Genomic DNA, 14,305 nt, shown 5'->3' on the forward strand with positions numbered 1-14,305 from the left:
CTTAAGAGGAAAAGGTGCATGGAGAGCCAAGCGTGTAGATTCTGGTTCCTGCAGGTTTGGTTTCCTGTCCCACCACATCCATAACCCCTGGCTGCTCCATCTCTTCTGAGAAAACTCTTGCAGACATGAAGGGAAGCAGCAAAGTGGGGTCTGTGTCTGCTCCATGGCATCTCCCCTGAGCTTCCTCCCCTTCTCAGCTCCTCTGCCACACAAACCGAGTGGGAACTCAATTATCTAAAAGGCTTCAGCCCCTCTTCCCAGCCTGGGTGAGAAGGGCTGATGACTGCAGGGGAGGAGAGGTGTTGTTGAGGAAAGACACACTGTGATGGAGGTCAGTTCCAGAGGAAAAGCATGCTAAAGCAATAATGCAATGCTGCAAGTGTGCCCACAAAGTGCAGCAGCTGTTGGCAGCATGGTGTGGAGGGGAAAGTGCTGCTGCTCCTGTGTGAGCTTGTGACTGCTGAGAACTCCCTGTCCTGTGAGTGTTACTGAGCTTCTTCCCTCAGGTCCCTTCCAGGTGAAAGGGAGAAAATGGGGCACATTCTCTGGGGCATGTTGGGAGTTTTGGGTTAACTCCGGACATGTGGAGAGGCTGCACAATGGGGCCTCAGACTTGGCTGAGGCCTTTTGTATTTCTGGAACATAAGCAACAAATAACTTTCAGTTTATAACACTCTCAGTATGCATCTATTTACATAGCTGGTGAGTCCTTAAATGATTCTCTTTCACACATGTAGGTACACAGAGCTATTGCTGTGCATTTGGATTTCCTTTCTGAAGCAAATTTAGGCACCTGGATCCAAGCTGACCAGCAGTCCTGGCAGTATTTGGAGCTCTAAAAATTAATATTAGGATTTTTGATATCGTTCCCATTTCTCACTGGCAACCAGGGGAAAGCTCTTGGTGTGGAGGCTATTAACAAAATCAAGTGATGGTTGTGACTCGTGTTTTGCCAAGCAGAGACAGATCAAATGCTTTGGGTGGAAAACAAAACCCAGCTCCAAATGACAAGAGACTCAGTGTGACGAATCCCATGTCCTCGTCTCCAGTGTCGCTCTGAGCGTGTCCCTGGAGCACCTCAGAACTTGCCACGGGGCCCTGCCCGGTGGCCTGCCAGCTCTGCAGGCACAGGTGAGTGAGTGACCAGCCTGTCTTCCTGGTGGCACAGGAGAGGGGTGGCCAAGCAGAGCTACAAACGAGACCGGGAATGCTGAGGCCGCGGAGTGCTGCTTTAAAACACACTCTTGGTGCCTCAGTTTCTCTTGCTGTGAAAATCGCAGCTCCAAGGTCGCTTAGTGGGGTGGAGGAGCGGGGCAGGGGCGACCGGGCTGCGGGGCAGAGACGGGCGGCGGTGGAGACGGGGTCCTTTGTCCCTCAGCCTGCCAAACGCCGCGGGAAGCGCGGGACAGAGCGCGGTGCGGGAGGGACAGAGCGCGGTGCGGGAGGGACAGAGCGCGGTGCAGACAGGACAGAGCGCGGTGCGGGAGGGACAGCGCGGTGCAGACAGGACAGCGCGGTGCGGACAGCACAGAGCGCGGTGCGGGAGGGACAGCGCGGTGCGGGAGGGACAGCGCGGTGCGGACAGCACAGAGCGCGGTGCGGGAGGGACAGCGCGGTGCGGGAGGGACAGCGCGGTGCGGACAGCACAGAGCGGCGCGGACGGTTCAGCGCGGAGCCCAGCGGAGCTGTCCGTCGCCGGCGGTGCTGAGCGAGTGGCGGAGCCGCAGCCGCCCCGCGGAACCCAGGTAAGTTCCTGTCGCGGGGAGAGGAGCGGGCAGCACCGGGGACTCCTCCGGGGAAGGTGAGGAGGTGCCCCGAGCAACCCCGCTCCTTGGTGTGGGCAGAACACGGGTCCCCGCAGATGTCCCCGGGTGCAGCAGGGCGGGGAGCCCCGTGGGTGGCCCGGAGCCGTGGGGACCCTCCCGGCGCAGGCAGTGGCGGTCCGGGCTGTGTGTTCCGGGCCTGTCCTGGGCACCGGTGGTGTGTGTGAGCGAGTGACACACTTTGGGTGTGAGCAGGGTTGAACTTCCCTGAAAGGGGCTTGCAGGAGTCCCGGGTGGATAACTGAGGCAGAAAGCAGATTTTACTGTTGGTAGCCGGTGGGGATGGGCAGCCCTGGCACAGAAGAACTCTGTGATTTCGGGTAGGGGTCCGAGGGCTGCCTGTGCTCACACTGCTGTCTGTCCTTCCCATCTTGAGCTGTGCACTTCTGCTACTCTGTGACTTTCCAAAGCCTGCACTATTTCCTAGGTAGGCAACAGTGTCTGAGCTTCCCCTGTGCTGGGAATTGCAGAAATTGATTCCTGACGCTGACTATTGAAAGAGTCTGGAGGTCAGGAGAGTTTCCAGTCTCATCAGGTTTCTTCCTCCTCTCCAAGGCAGACTCTGGCTTTGTAGCACGTTTGTTGAAGGAAAGCAACTGTTCAAGTCTGGAGGAGAAAAGGGCAAAGCTGACAATCACACAAAATGAAAGCAGGATTTTCCATGTAGACAGAGTGCATGTGATCAGGCCAGTCCAGCCATGGCAGTGTCCTCCCAGGTGCCAGACAAGCACGTGAGGTGTAGGTTTGGGTTTAGGTTTGATTCTTCCTGTGAACACGGGAATAAGGGCTGGGATGCAGAATACAAGGGTTTCCTCGTAATGTACCTGTGGCAGCAGCTGCTTGGAAAACTTCATCTCATTTTGAAGTCTGATTAAATTGAGGGGAAAGGAGCTTTCACAGTCTGTCTCTTCTCAGAACAGCGTCTGAGCAATGGAGCTTAAATCAAATTCAGCAGCTCTGCATGCCCAGAGACTACGTGGCTGAGCAGTTTGATGTAGAAGGGCTGCTCAGTGCTGGCTGCATCCCCAAGGACAGTCTGGGCTGAATCCCTCCCTGAGGAGTCACAGATTTAGTCTTGACTGAGCACAGTCATGTGTTTGGAATATTTCTGAGTTGGAAGAAAACTCCCGTAGCTGTTTCTGTCAGAAATCACTGTGGATGTGTTTGGTACCTGTGGCTGATATTTCTGCAGTTTGTGGCTCTCCGCTAAGGGATGTGCCTGTGCAGGCATCCCCCACCACAGCTCACCTGAGGGAACATCTTGATGGGAGGATCCAATTTATGATTTACTTTTGGACACAAAAGGGAGAGCTCTCTGTATATCTATTAAGCTGATTTATCGTCTGTGTGTCAGTGACATCAGCACACTGATCAGAGCAAGAGATGCATTTTCATCAGTTCTGTATTACAATGAGAGATGTGTGCTTTACAGGCAGCTCAAGCACAATCATAAAAGTAGGGTTTATCATAAGTTATATGTCAATAATAGAAATTCCTCTCCTGTGATTATTGGTCCTTTTTGCCAGCCTGATCTCACAGGACACTTGCAGCTCCCCTGATGTATTGCAGGATGGAGACCTGCCAGAGATCTGAAGGAAATCAAATCCTACAAGCTTTGCCAGTTCTCTCCTTTGCTGCATGTGTGCTGCGGAGCAGGAACAATTCCTTCCAGACTGTTTATGCTGGACCTTGCCCTGTCTCATCACCAGTGCAGCTGTGTGGCCACAGTCCCTCCTTTTTCCCTTCCTCTGGATTCTGAATACACAGATGCTTTGCTAAAGCCTCTTGGAGAGGTGATGTGCATGTGCTGTGTTCAGTTTGGCTGCTTCCAAAGGCTCTTGAGGAAAGATCAGCTATGGCCTAGGGGAGAACTGTGCATTATGAGAAATTCAGGAGTGATTTGCTCAGCTCTAAATGAAGGTTGTTTCTAATTAGGTTAATGAAGAACATTGCTCTCATGTCCAGAGTCACTCGGTCTGTACAGGGAGATATAAATCACCCATCCCTGTACACACACACTCTGAAAAGCACAGGAGAGTAAAGAAGATCATTTCCACTGGGCTGTGAAGCATTGAGCATCCAGGGTGGGAGGACATGAACCCAGAGCCCCCTTCCACCACTGGCACTGTGTCCTACTGCCACCACCACCCCTGAGGGCTGCCAGCTCAGGGGTGTCCTGGGCTGCTCCAAGCTGCCAGTCCCTGTGTCCAAACATGCCATGCTGCTGCAGTCACACAAGGCCAGGACTTGCCCAGAGAATTGCCGTGCAAAGGCTGACGCTCATCAGTGAAATCTGTGGCTGAAGGAATGAGTCAAGTGGGATTAGCAGCCTGATCCCATCCCAGACTGCTCAGTGCCACAGACAGCATTGGCCAGAGGATCCTGCTGGCCAGAAATGTGCCACCATGTCCTCTGGGGAACTGAAGGAGCTGGGCACTCCTCATCAGCCAGAATTCACTCTCACTTCCATGTGTGTCTTGCTTTACAGATGGGAAATGTGTCCAACACCTCAGTGTTCACCTCCACCTTATCGGAGAGAGAAGACCTGATTTTTGGCACTCTCTATTTAGTCTTTGGTAAGGAAAGATAGCCTGTTGATCCCCATGTCCCTGGCCAGCTGCCTGCCAGAGACAGTCAGGCCTTTTCAGTCACTGGTGCTTCCAGAAGTGCCCAGTCATTAGCAGATTAATTAAACTGACCCTTCCCATATTACCCACAAGTATGGTCTGGTGACTGCATTACCCTCTCAGGTGAATTCAAGTGCCTGTTATGATTTTAAATATTTGAAAAATTGAATAACTTTGAGGAACATCCTGTAACTCCTACCACAGCCACCTGAGGTTAGACAGGCAAGGGCTCTGTTGGTACCACCAGCTTCATGTCCATTGAAGGGGATTTGGAGCTTGAGCTGGCCCTTGATTTCAGCAGGAGTTGGAAAAGCTAATAAAGTGTATTTAGCACAGATGTGAGACTTGCTCTGTGGGAAAAATGCCTTTTGAGGCTGGGAAGAAGGATAAACATCTCAATACTCTGCTCTCCAGGGACTCTAAAGCCTCCAGAGCTCTAGATTTGCCCAGATCCCACGTAGGAGTCCTGTTCCCTGAGGGGAACTTAGTGTTGGCCATTCAGTGGCTTTGGAAGTGGGCTCTTACCATGAGATTTAATTTGCAGCCTAATCCATTAGGGAGGAACTCTTAGCCTGCTCAACCTGTCCCAAAAGCAGCAAAGATTCCCCTTCTGAGGACACTGAAACCTCTTTTCCATGAAATCACAATTATGTAATGAAAAAGAGAAAGCCCTTATTATAAAACTTAAATCACCACTGTTGACCTAAATACACTAATAGCAAACAAAGAGCCTCCTTCTGTTTAGTCTGGATTTTCCTTGATCTTCATAATGCCTTTCTTCTTGTTTATTTTGTTACCATGATATAGGACAGTGCAGACTCATGGGGTGACATTGCCAGGAAGAAATTAGGAAGGCCAAGGGGCCCAGCTCCCTGGCCCCACATCAGAGCAGCAGTCTCAGAGAGCTCCTGTTATTTATCTAGCTGGGAGGAAGTGCCCCTTGCTCCCTCCAGCTGCAGCAAGTGACTGTGGCCAGATCCTGCACCTGGAGCCTGCTGCAGTCTCATCCCATCTCTGCCCTCCCACCAAACGCCTCTGTAGGATCTCAGGAAGGGGAAGGGACCCAATCCAATGTAAAGGAGCTCCAGATGTGCCCACAGAGCCCTGTGGGTCCTGTGGGCTGCCCTGCTCAGCCCACCCCAGAGAGGGAAGTCTGGAGCCCTCTCCACCTTCTGTAGACTTCTGCAGTGTTTCCTTCCAAACATGTCAGGATGCTCCTGGTTCCTTTCCTGGCTCTGTCACACTCAGCACCATTCTCTGCCTCCTCCACAGGCATCATGTCCCTGTCTGGGAACTCCCTGCTGCTGCTGGTGGCCCATCAGAAGCGGTCCCTGCTGAAACCGGCTGAGCTCTTCATCGTCAACCTGGCCATCAGTGACCTGAGCATGACGGTGACGCTCTTCCCCTTGGCCACCTCCTCCTTCTTTGCACACAGGTACCTCATGGAGCGGCTCTGCACTGGCCAGTGGCCCAGTTTGCAGACTGTCTGGGAGCCAGGAGATCCCTGGCAGGTGCAGAGGGACTCAGGGTGGCACAGGGGCACATGTAAACTCCCAGCCAGCCATCCCACAGCACGTGCTTTGCTGCTCCCTGTCCCTCCAGGTCCTCACACAGACGCGCTGCAAAAAGGCTCTGGTGGTGGGTGTCCAAGCTGGCACTGCAGTGTGGGAGCTGCTGTGGGTCAGAGCAGCTCCTGCACCCCCAGCTCCACCCGTGTCCATCTTTGGGGTGCTCAGGGAGCAAATCAGGGGCAAGGTCATGCCCATATTTACTGGTCAGGTGCTGGTACCTGTACAGCCCACTGGAATCTCCCCACATGTGCCCAGCTCTTCTGCAGGAAGGGACCAGCCTCTGGGAAACTCCCACACAGGAGAAGCCTCCAGTGCAGCCGAGGGACGGGCAGGGCTGACGGGGGAGGGACGGACGGGCTCACTGCAGGCTCTCCTTGCAGGTGGCTCTTCGAGCAGGCCCTGTGCACGCTCTACGCCTTCTGCGGGGTCCTGTTTGGGCTGAGCAGCCTGGCCAGCCTGACGGTGCTCAGCACGGTCTGCTGCCTGAAGGTCTGCTACCCGGCATATGGTAGGTGCTGGGATGTGTTATCTGATCCTCACTCACACCCCTCTGTTAACAGGGCCCTTTTCCTTTTAATGAGCCAGATCCACCTCTTCAGGTAAAGCTTTGCCCCAGGGCAACCCATTCCCACTCAATATTTAGTCACAGAATCACAGAAACAAGTGTAAAATATCTATAAGGTCATTGAGTCCAGCTGTTACCATGGCACTTCCAAGTCCAGCACTACACCATGTCCCCAAGTGTCACATCTGTGTGGCTGTATCACAGCAGTTTTTGAATGTCCATACACAGGCTTGAGCTTAGGCTAGAGCAGACTGCAGCTGGGAAGTCACAAGCTTTGGCAGGGCAACAAGAGCTGCTTTCCCTGGTCCCTGGTGGGAGAGCCATAGGCTAAATGTATTTAATTCTCTGAAATAATTAATACAGGAGGGCTGGGTTTGCAGTGTTATAGCTCATGTCTGTAGCCCTGTTTTCACCTGGATGTCCTCCACAGAGAAAGGTGGATGTTTGCACTGCAGAGAGCACCTGAAGAAGTGAGGGAGCCCATGGTTGTTCCTTACACAGCTCCTACTCCATTTGGAGTCCTTAATTTCCTCAGCTCAGCTGCTAATCCTCCCTCTAGCACTTATCCTCAGAATAGATTTTCCATTAAAGACCAAAAACGGAAAGAAAATGGGAAATCATACCTATCAGTTTGGTGTGCAGACCAGCACCCAGGGTCCTTCCTATGCCTCTCTCCCCCAACTCACTGCCTGTGTGCTCAGAGCCAGTGGCTGCTGCCACCACCAGTGTGTCCCCAGCAGCTCTCAGTGCCTCAAGGACAATGCTGGAGCAGAGTCACTTTGGTTATGTGCCAGCACAGCAGCTCAGGAGGTGGCTAGAAAGGTGGGAGGAAAGATGAAGATGTAAGTTGGCTGTGGAAAGGTAGGCCAGATGGCAGTGGCTTTTCCCTGCACAGCCTCTGCCCTTGATCAGCCAGTGCTTGGCAGCCTGGCACTTGGGGCTTATCTACAGCCCAGCCCATCTTCTGTGAGGAAGTGCAGAATCAAATTGTGCTCTTAGTTGCTTAATTTCAAAGCAAAATGTTATTTGTATGTATGTCTGAAGATACAGCACTTAACAGTGAGTCTTAGAAGATCAGAGGGTTTGAGATTCCGTGGGGGCTGGGACAAAACCAAAACAAAACGCCTCCCCCAGAGCTTCACTCTGCAGGGAGGGAAAGGTCCCTTGAGTGGCAGGGTCTGGGTGGCCTCAAGGAGCACTGGCCATGGCAGGGTCTGGGTGGCCTCGAGGAGCCTTGGCCATGACAGGGTCTGGGTGGCCTCGAGGAGCCTTGGCCATGACAGGGTCTGGGTGGCCTCGAGGAGCCCTGGCCATGGCAGGGTCTGGGTGGCCTCGAGGAGCACTGGCCATGGCAGGGTCTGGGTGGCCTCGAGGAGCCCTGGCCATGGCAGGGTCTGGGTGGCCTCGAGGAGCCCTGGCCATGGCAGGGTCTGGGTGGCCTCGAGGAGCCCTGGCCATGGCAGGGTCTGGGTGGCCTCGAGGAGCACTGGCCATGGCAGGGTCTGGGTGGCCTCGAGGAGCCCTGGCCATGGCAGGGTCTGGGTGGCCTCGAGGAGCCCTGGCCATGGCAGGGTCTGGGTGGCCTCGAGGAGCCCTGGCCATGGCAGGGTCTGGGTGGCCTCGAGGAGCACTGGCCATGGCAGGGTCTGGGTGGCCTCGAGGAGCACTGGCCATGCCCAGGCATGGCGCAGTGAGCACAGGAAGTGCTGGCAGGGCTCAGCAGGCTTGAGGGGTTGCGCGCCTGGCCCTGCACCAGACCCCAGCATCTCCCTGGCTCCTGTGCCAGGGCCTGCCTTGGGGGCAGCTCCCTCTCTGCTGGCCCTGGCCCACGGGAGCCCTCCCCACACCGCAGGGAGCAGGTTCTCACACAGCCACGCCGCGGGGCTGCTGCTGGCAGTGTGGGCCTACGCCCTGGCCTTCGCCGCCGCGCCCCTGGCCCGGTGGGGCAGCTACGGCCCCGAGCCCTACGGGACAGCCTGTTGCATCACCTGGGAGGCCTCCAGCAGGGAGGCCATGCTCTACATCCTCGCCCTCCTCATCTTCTGCTACCTGCTGCCCTGCCTGCTCATCCTGGCATCCTACACGCTGATCCTGTGGACGGTGTGGGCATCGCGGAGAGCTGTGAGGCGGCACACGTCCCCCCGGCGCGGGGCCCGCGGCCTGCAGGGCCTGCATGGCCTGCTCCTCAGGGTACGGGAACGGGGCTGCTCCTCAGGGTACGGGAACGGGGCTGCTCCTCAGGGTACAGGAACGGGGCTGCTCCTCAGGGTATGGGAATGGGGCTGCTCCTCAGGGTATGGGAATGGGCCCCTCCTGCCTGGTGTCGGCTGTTTCTGATGAATTCTCCAGGTGTCTGTGTCAGTGTGGGTAATAACACATTGCTCCTCATTTAAAGTCATCAGGTGGAGGAGTTTTCATTTTAAATTACATTGGAAAAGATCATAAAGGAGCTTGCATGAGTCATTGTTCCCCAGACTACAAGCTAATACTATAATTTACCAAGAATATGTAAAAAACCCCAAATAACCTTTTAAAAACACAGCATGAAAGAAAACAACTTGCAAGCCTGGCTTCAAAGGAAACAGCCATATCCATTCAGGGGAGGGGCACTGAGCACAGCCCATTTCCAGGCCCCCCAAGCCACACAGGTTGCGTGAGGGATTTGCAGTGCTGCCAAAAGCTGAGCTGGTCCCAGCCAGGTCCCTGTGTCCTTTGTATCCATCTGCCACAGCAGGCGGAGGCCATTCTGAGTTCCCAAGGTGGGGCAGGGCGTGAGTGGCCTGAAGTGGGAGCAGGTGTATGTGTGGGCTGTGCTGAGTTGCTGCCCTGCTCTCTGACCTTCCAGCACAGGTCCAGAAGGCTGAGCACCTTTCCCTGGGGATGTGAGGGCTGCTCAGGGTCCTGCTGCATGTGGCTGAGTTTGGGGGGTGTCAGCGTCCCCCGGATGCTGCGGGAGGCTCACGGTGTCCCCATCTGCCTCTGCTCCTTCTCCAGCTGAGCATTGCCGTGTGCCTGGGGTTCCTGGCTGCCTGGACTCCCTACGCCGTGCTGGCGCTGTGGGCCCTGCTCGGGGATGCCAGCCAGGTGCCAGCGCTGGCCTTCGTGCTCTCGGCCGTCTTTGCCAAGTCCTCGACGCTCTACAACCCGCTGGTGTGCCTGTTCCTCAAGCCCAGCTTCCACAGGTTCCTCTCCAGGGACAGGGTGCCCCTGCAGGCCCTGCGCACCCTCCTGTGCTGCGGCTGCCTGGGCGCCGCACTCCAGCCCTTGGCGGGCCCGGGCTGCAGGGGCCACCCCGGCGCTCGCAGGAGCTGCAGCGATGTTCTTGAGTGTTTCAGTAACTACCCCGGCTGCTACACTGCCCCTCGGCTGCCCGGCAGCTCGGCCCAGCGTGGGGCCTTGGCCGTGCTGGCCGGCAGAGCCGCGGGGCAGCCGGGGCTCGGGAGGACGGTGCAGGTGATGGTGCTGCTCACGCGGAGGTGGTCAGGCCTGGGCACTGCCAGCGTGGCAGGGGAGGCCCTGCCCTCGGCCATGGCCAAGGACCTGCTCTGAGCCCAGCCCTGCCCAGCTCTGTCCTAGCAGAGCAATGGAAAACAAACACAAATGCAGCATTCTCTCCCCACCGTGCCCAGTGGGTCCCAGATGTTCCACACCTGAAGGGACATGAAGATGTCAGACCAGCCCCTCTGGTTTGGCTCCTGCAGCTCTGAGCCTGGTGTTTGCACTTGCAAGAACAAGAACAAAAATAGACCTCAGTGCCTGAGATGTGCCCAGGGTGCAGTCTCTCCTGCAGTTTGCTCTCTGGGCCCTTGGCCTTTGTTTTTCCAACCTGGTACTCTGAAGGCCAAGTAGGAACTTGGTCGTCTTAAAAATTGTGCCTGGCAGGGCAGGCTGGAGGCCAGGAGGCCCCAAGGGGAATCTACCTCTAGTGCCAGCTCCTACAGTCCCTGCAGCCACCTCCTGTCCTGCTGGGGAGTGGGACTGTTCACACAGCTACCTCAGCTGGGGTAAGGAAGCACCTCCCTACAGTCCTTGGGACTGCTCTCTGTGCCAGCTGTGCTACCCTGCTCCCTCCACTGGAGTGGAAGCCACCACTGTCCTACAGACAAAAAAGGGAGCCTGCCTTCAGAGCAGGGATTTGGGGTTACAGTAATCCTGGAGTGAGTAGTGGCAGTCCCAGGGAATGATCAGCAGGCAGGGAACGGCAAATCTGAGGGTGAGCACCACTCTGGAGAAGGCACAGTGGATGTAGGGTGTCCCCAGTGCTGGGACAGTGGGGCAGCTCATGCCAGCTGCACAGGGCATCAGCGGCCTGGGCTGCAGCATCCCGAAGGATTGTTGCTGACCTTTGGAGATCAGTGAGGGCAGCACACCCATGGGTGGAGCCTGGGACAAAAAGGAACAAGAAGCTGTGCCAGAGCCTGGTGCAAAGCCATCCACAGGATAACCCCATCTGGAAAGCTCCCTGTGCCCCATCCCCAGCCCTGCGGTACACGAGGGGATCATGCAGTGTCTCCACTGACCATTCATCTTGTTCCACTTGTCATTTCTAAAGTAAATTAAACTCCTGAAAACCAGCGTCCGACTCAGTTCAGCTCCGTGGTGGCAGCTGCGCTCCAGGATAACGGGAACGTGGATGGGGCAGAGCATGCCATGGGCCAGAGCGTGGCCAGGCTGGGTGCCATGGGCCAGCCATGCAGAGAGAGACACAGCCCATCGGCTGGGCACGGGCAGGTGGCACCAGCAAACCTCCTCTGCCCCAGTGCTGAGTGCCACAGCCACGCTGTGTCCGGCAGCACCGGCACCCTGCCACACCCTGCATGTCCCCTGGCCATTCTGGGCCATCCTGGGCCATCCTGCTTCTGCCCATGGAGAGCAGCCTCCAGAAAGCGACCAGGGACTGACTTCCCCTAGGAGGACACAAACACGAAGGGCTGCTGCCATCTCCTGGGGGCTCTCAGGGCATGGCCACCCCGGGATGGACAGGGACAGAGGACTGACCAGCCAGGCTGGGCAGTGGGCTGTGCCAGGCCTGGGAACAGAGCACAGGGTCCCTGCTCTGCCTGCGAGCCCCCTGACTGGTGGCTTTGGCCCCTGCTGCCTAAAATCCAGTGCTCCAGAGATCATCTAAAGAAGACAGGGAGAAAGATAATCATCTGCAATCCCTCAGGTCCTTTATTACTCCAGAAAACTTTTATTACTCCACATCAGTGTTTTCATCCCACAGGTCAGTGTGAGCATGCCCAGCACAGAGAATCCCAAGGCTGGGCGTGTTTATTCTCCATCCTCAGACACTCCTGCTGCCGTGGGCCAGCGTTTGTGGCCACCCAGCAAACCCCAACCAGTCCGATGAACTCCACATGCTGTGGAGCCAGTCCAGGGTCTGGCACTGCCCAGGGACTCCTCTCTGCCAGGCTGGATCCATCCCGTGGGGCACAGCACAGCTGGGGCAAATGTAGCCGTGTCTCCAGCTGGGAATGGTGCTGACAGCTGCCACCAATTACCTGAGGATTAGAGACAACTCCCTCTCTCTTGGGCAGATCCCCTGGTGCTTCTGGGCTGAGCCTGAGAAGAGGGTGGTGGCTTCACCCTCAGTGCTGAGACCCAGCAGGGTTTGGAAGGGGGTTCCTGATTGCAAGAACCAATTTCTTTGGGTTTGGTCATGCTGTAGTGGGAGGGAAGGGAGTTTGGGGCTGCACTGCTGCTCAGTGAGAGCCTGGCCCTGGAGCAAGAACAGAGCCAGGGCTGCCTTGGGGTGGGCTTGGTGCCAGGGGGCTGCACTATGGGCACTGCATTGCCCACTCTGTGCTGGCTCACTCAGGAGTCTGAGGGCACAGCTACAACTCCAAGGTGTGTCCTAGGAAAGGAAAAATGTGGAATAAGGCAATTGTCAAGGAAAGTCAGCAAAATCATAAATTAATGTGAAAATCAGACAGCAGAAATTTCTTCCAGTGGTTCTGAGCTATGGAGGTTAATGTGTAGTTTGAGGGAAAGTGAAATCTTAACTCTGAGTTGTGCAAATGTGGTGATATTTTAGTGCAGTTGCTTTTGAAATAGCTCCCCCACCCCCCATTGCTCCAGCTTAATTGCCTCAAATGATTTAATTCCTTCTGTCTGTGGTGGTTAATTGAAGGTAAAAAATGCTTCCAGCTGGGGCTCTCAGGTCTTTTCCTGGTGCTGTCCAGGGGCAGGGCTGGGAGCAGGACCAGCCTCCCCAGCAGCTCTGTGCTCCAGCAGGGCCCCCAGAGCTCATGCATCTCCTGCTCCAATCTGAAGGTGAAGCCCTGATGAAGATGCCATCAGCTCAAACCAGAGCTGCCCTCAGTAATGCCCAGTGAGGCTTTGCAACCAGGCCCTTCTGTACCTCCAGAACTGGCTGTGGCACGAAGCTGAGGGTGCACGTGCCCCTGGTCCTGTGCTGTGTCCCCTCCTGTGGCCTCATTGTTCTTGAGGGCTGGGTGGCTTCAGCCTGTGCCACTGACCCTTAACTGCAGCCCCTCAGGTGGAAATCTCCCCTCAGGTGGGTGAGCTCACCTGGGGGCACAGGCATGGGGAAAAGCCAAAAGGTGTTTAATCAGAACAGGTCAGAGTTCTGCTCTGGCTTCCCAAAGGCTGAGCTCCTGAAGGGCAGGTAAGGACTGGTTGTGGCAGCTTTGGAACTAGGCTGTGGAAAGAGCTCAGAGGTGCTTTGGTGGGTAAAGCAAAGGAGCATCTTTGCAGCCTGGAGGATCAGCCAGAGCTCACCCAGCAGCAGCACCTGGGGCTTTGCAGGCAAGGGCCTCTGCTTCAGCTGCTGCGGTGCTTAGCTGAGAACATTAAAAAATCGAGTTCACTCTTGCACAGGTTTGCAGATTCAAGTTAGGATGGAGGAGTTAACTTGTGGAAAGAGGGTTACCATTTAATTAACATTGGTCTGATAAAATAGGAAATTATCTAAAGTAACTGCTAGGTAAGTCAATAAAGAAGAATATTTATTTTCTAAGCATATTAAGTGAACAACTCCAAATTCTGAAATGACTGACAGAAAAGCCATTGTATTGATAAATTAATATAAGCATTGGGCACTGTGGTAAAAACCTCTTTTGGTTTCCAAAACGAGGGAATTAGCTTTGCTCTCTCAGAATACTCACTGAATTCAAAGTTTTGACAAATGTAATATTATGTGAAGTTTTAGAATAGTTGGTTTTAAACCCAACCATCCCCAGTGTCTTCACCAGAATCGCTTCAGAGCGATTCCCTCCGCTCACTGCCGCCGGCCACCGCCAGAGGGCGGCAGCGAACAGCGCACCTGGCCGCAGGTGCGGCGTGACCGAGCCTTCGGCACCGGGATCCGCCGGGAACCGCCGGGAGCCGCGGCCCTCGGGCACGGCAGCGGGACTGAGGCATTGTGCCAGCCCCGGGGTAACAGCAGCTCCACCACGGAACCCCTGAGAGGCTCTCAGGCACCTTCCAGCAGCTCCTGGGCTTAAAGGCGAGAAACGCAGTAGGAGTGATGGGTAACTTAACTTTAATTCAGTCTGCTGAGGTCTAGAAGGGTGACAAAAAGGCCGATGTGTACACAGATCCCCCTTGGATGAAACAAGGACCCATGGCTTTCACTGCCTGCTCAGCCTCAGCTGTGCGTGTCCCAGCTCTGGGACAAGCAGTGAGCCTTTTCCACAGGCAGGGAAAGGGCAGCAGGGGACAAGATGTGGTATTTTGAAAAACTGCTCATACAACAGG

The 14,305-nt window shown here is 55.5% G+C and overlaps 1 protein-coding gene across 1 annotated transcript; it reads left to right on the forward strand.

Annotated features, from left to right (window-relative positions):
• Window positions 1–4,311: 4,311 nt before the first annotated feature.
• LOC103818899 (opsin-5-like) lies at window positions 4,312–10,135 on the forward strand. Its single transcript, XM_030232311.2, has 5 exons — window positions 4,312–4,399; window positions 5,723–5,885; window positions 6,402–6,529; window positions 8,439–8,776; window positions 9,581–10,135. Exons 1-5 carry the CDS (start codon window positions 4,312–4,314, stop codon window positions 10,133–10,135), a joined length of 1,272 nt encoding a protein of 423 aa, XP_030088171.2.
• The last annotated feature ends 4,170 nt before the right edge of the window (window positions 10,136–14,305 follow it).

This window comes from Serinus canaria, chromosome 20 (assembly GCF_022539315.1).
Source record: "Serinus canaria isolate serCan28SL12 chromosome 20, serCan2020, whole genome shotgun sequence".
NCBI lineage: Eukaryota > Metazoa > Chordata > Aves > Passeriformes > Fringillidae > Serinus > Serinus canaria.

Bases quoted from the DNA above. Each gene is read 5' to 3' on its own strand.
- LOC103818899 (XM_030232311.2), top strand. From the start codon at position 4,312: ATGGGAAATGTGTCCAACACCTCAGTGTTCACCTCCACCTTATCGGAG. The intron at 5,886-6,401 runs GTACCTCATGGA...CTCTCCTTGCAG, and splicing joins TCCTCCTTCTTTGCACACAG to GTGGCTCTTCGAGCAGGCCC. The intron at 8,777-9,580 runs GTACGGGAACGG...CTCCTTCTCCAG, and splicing joins TGCATGGCCTGCTCCTCAGG to CTGAGCATTGCCGTGTGCCT.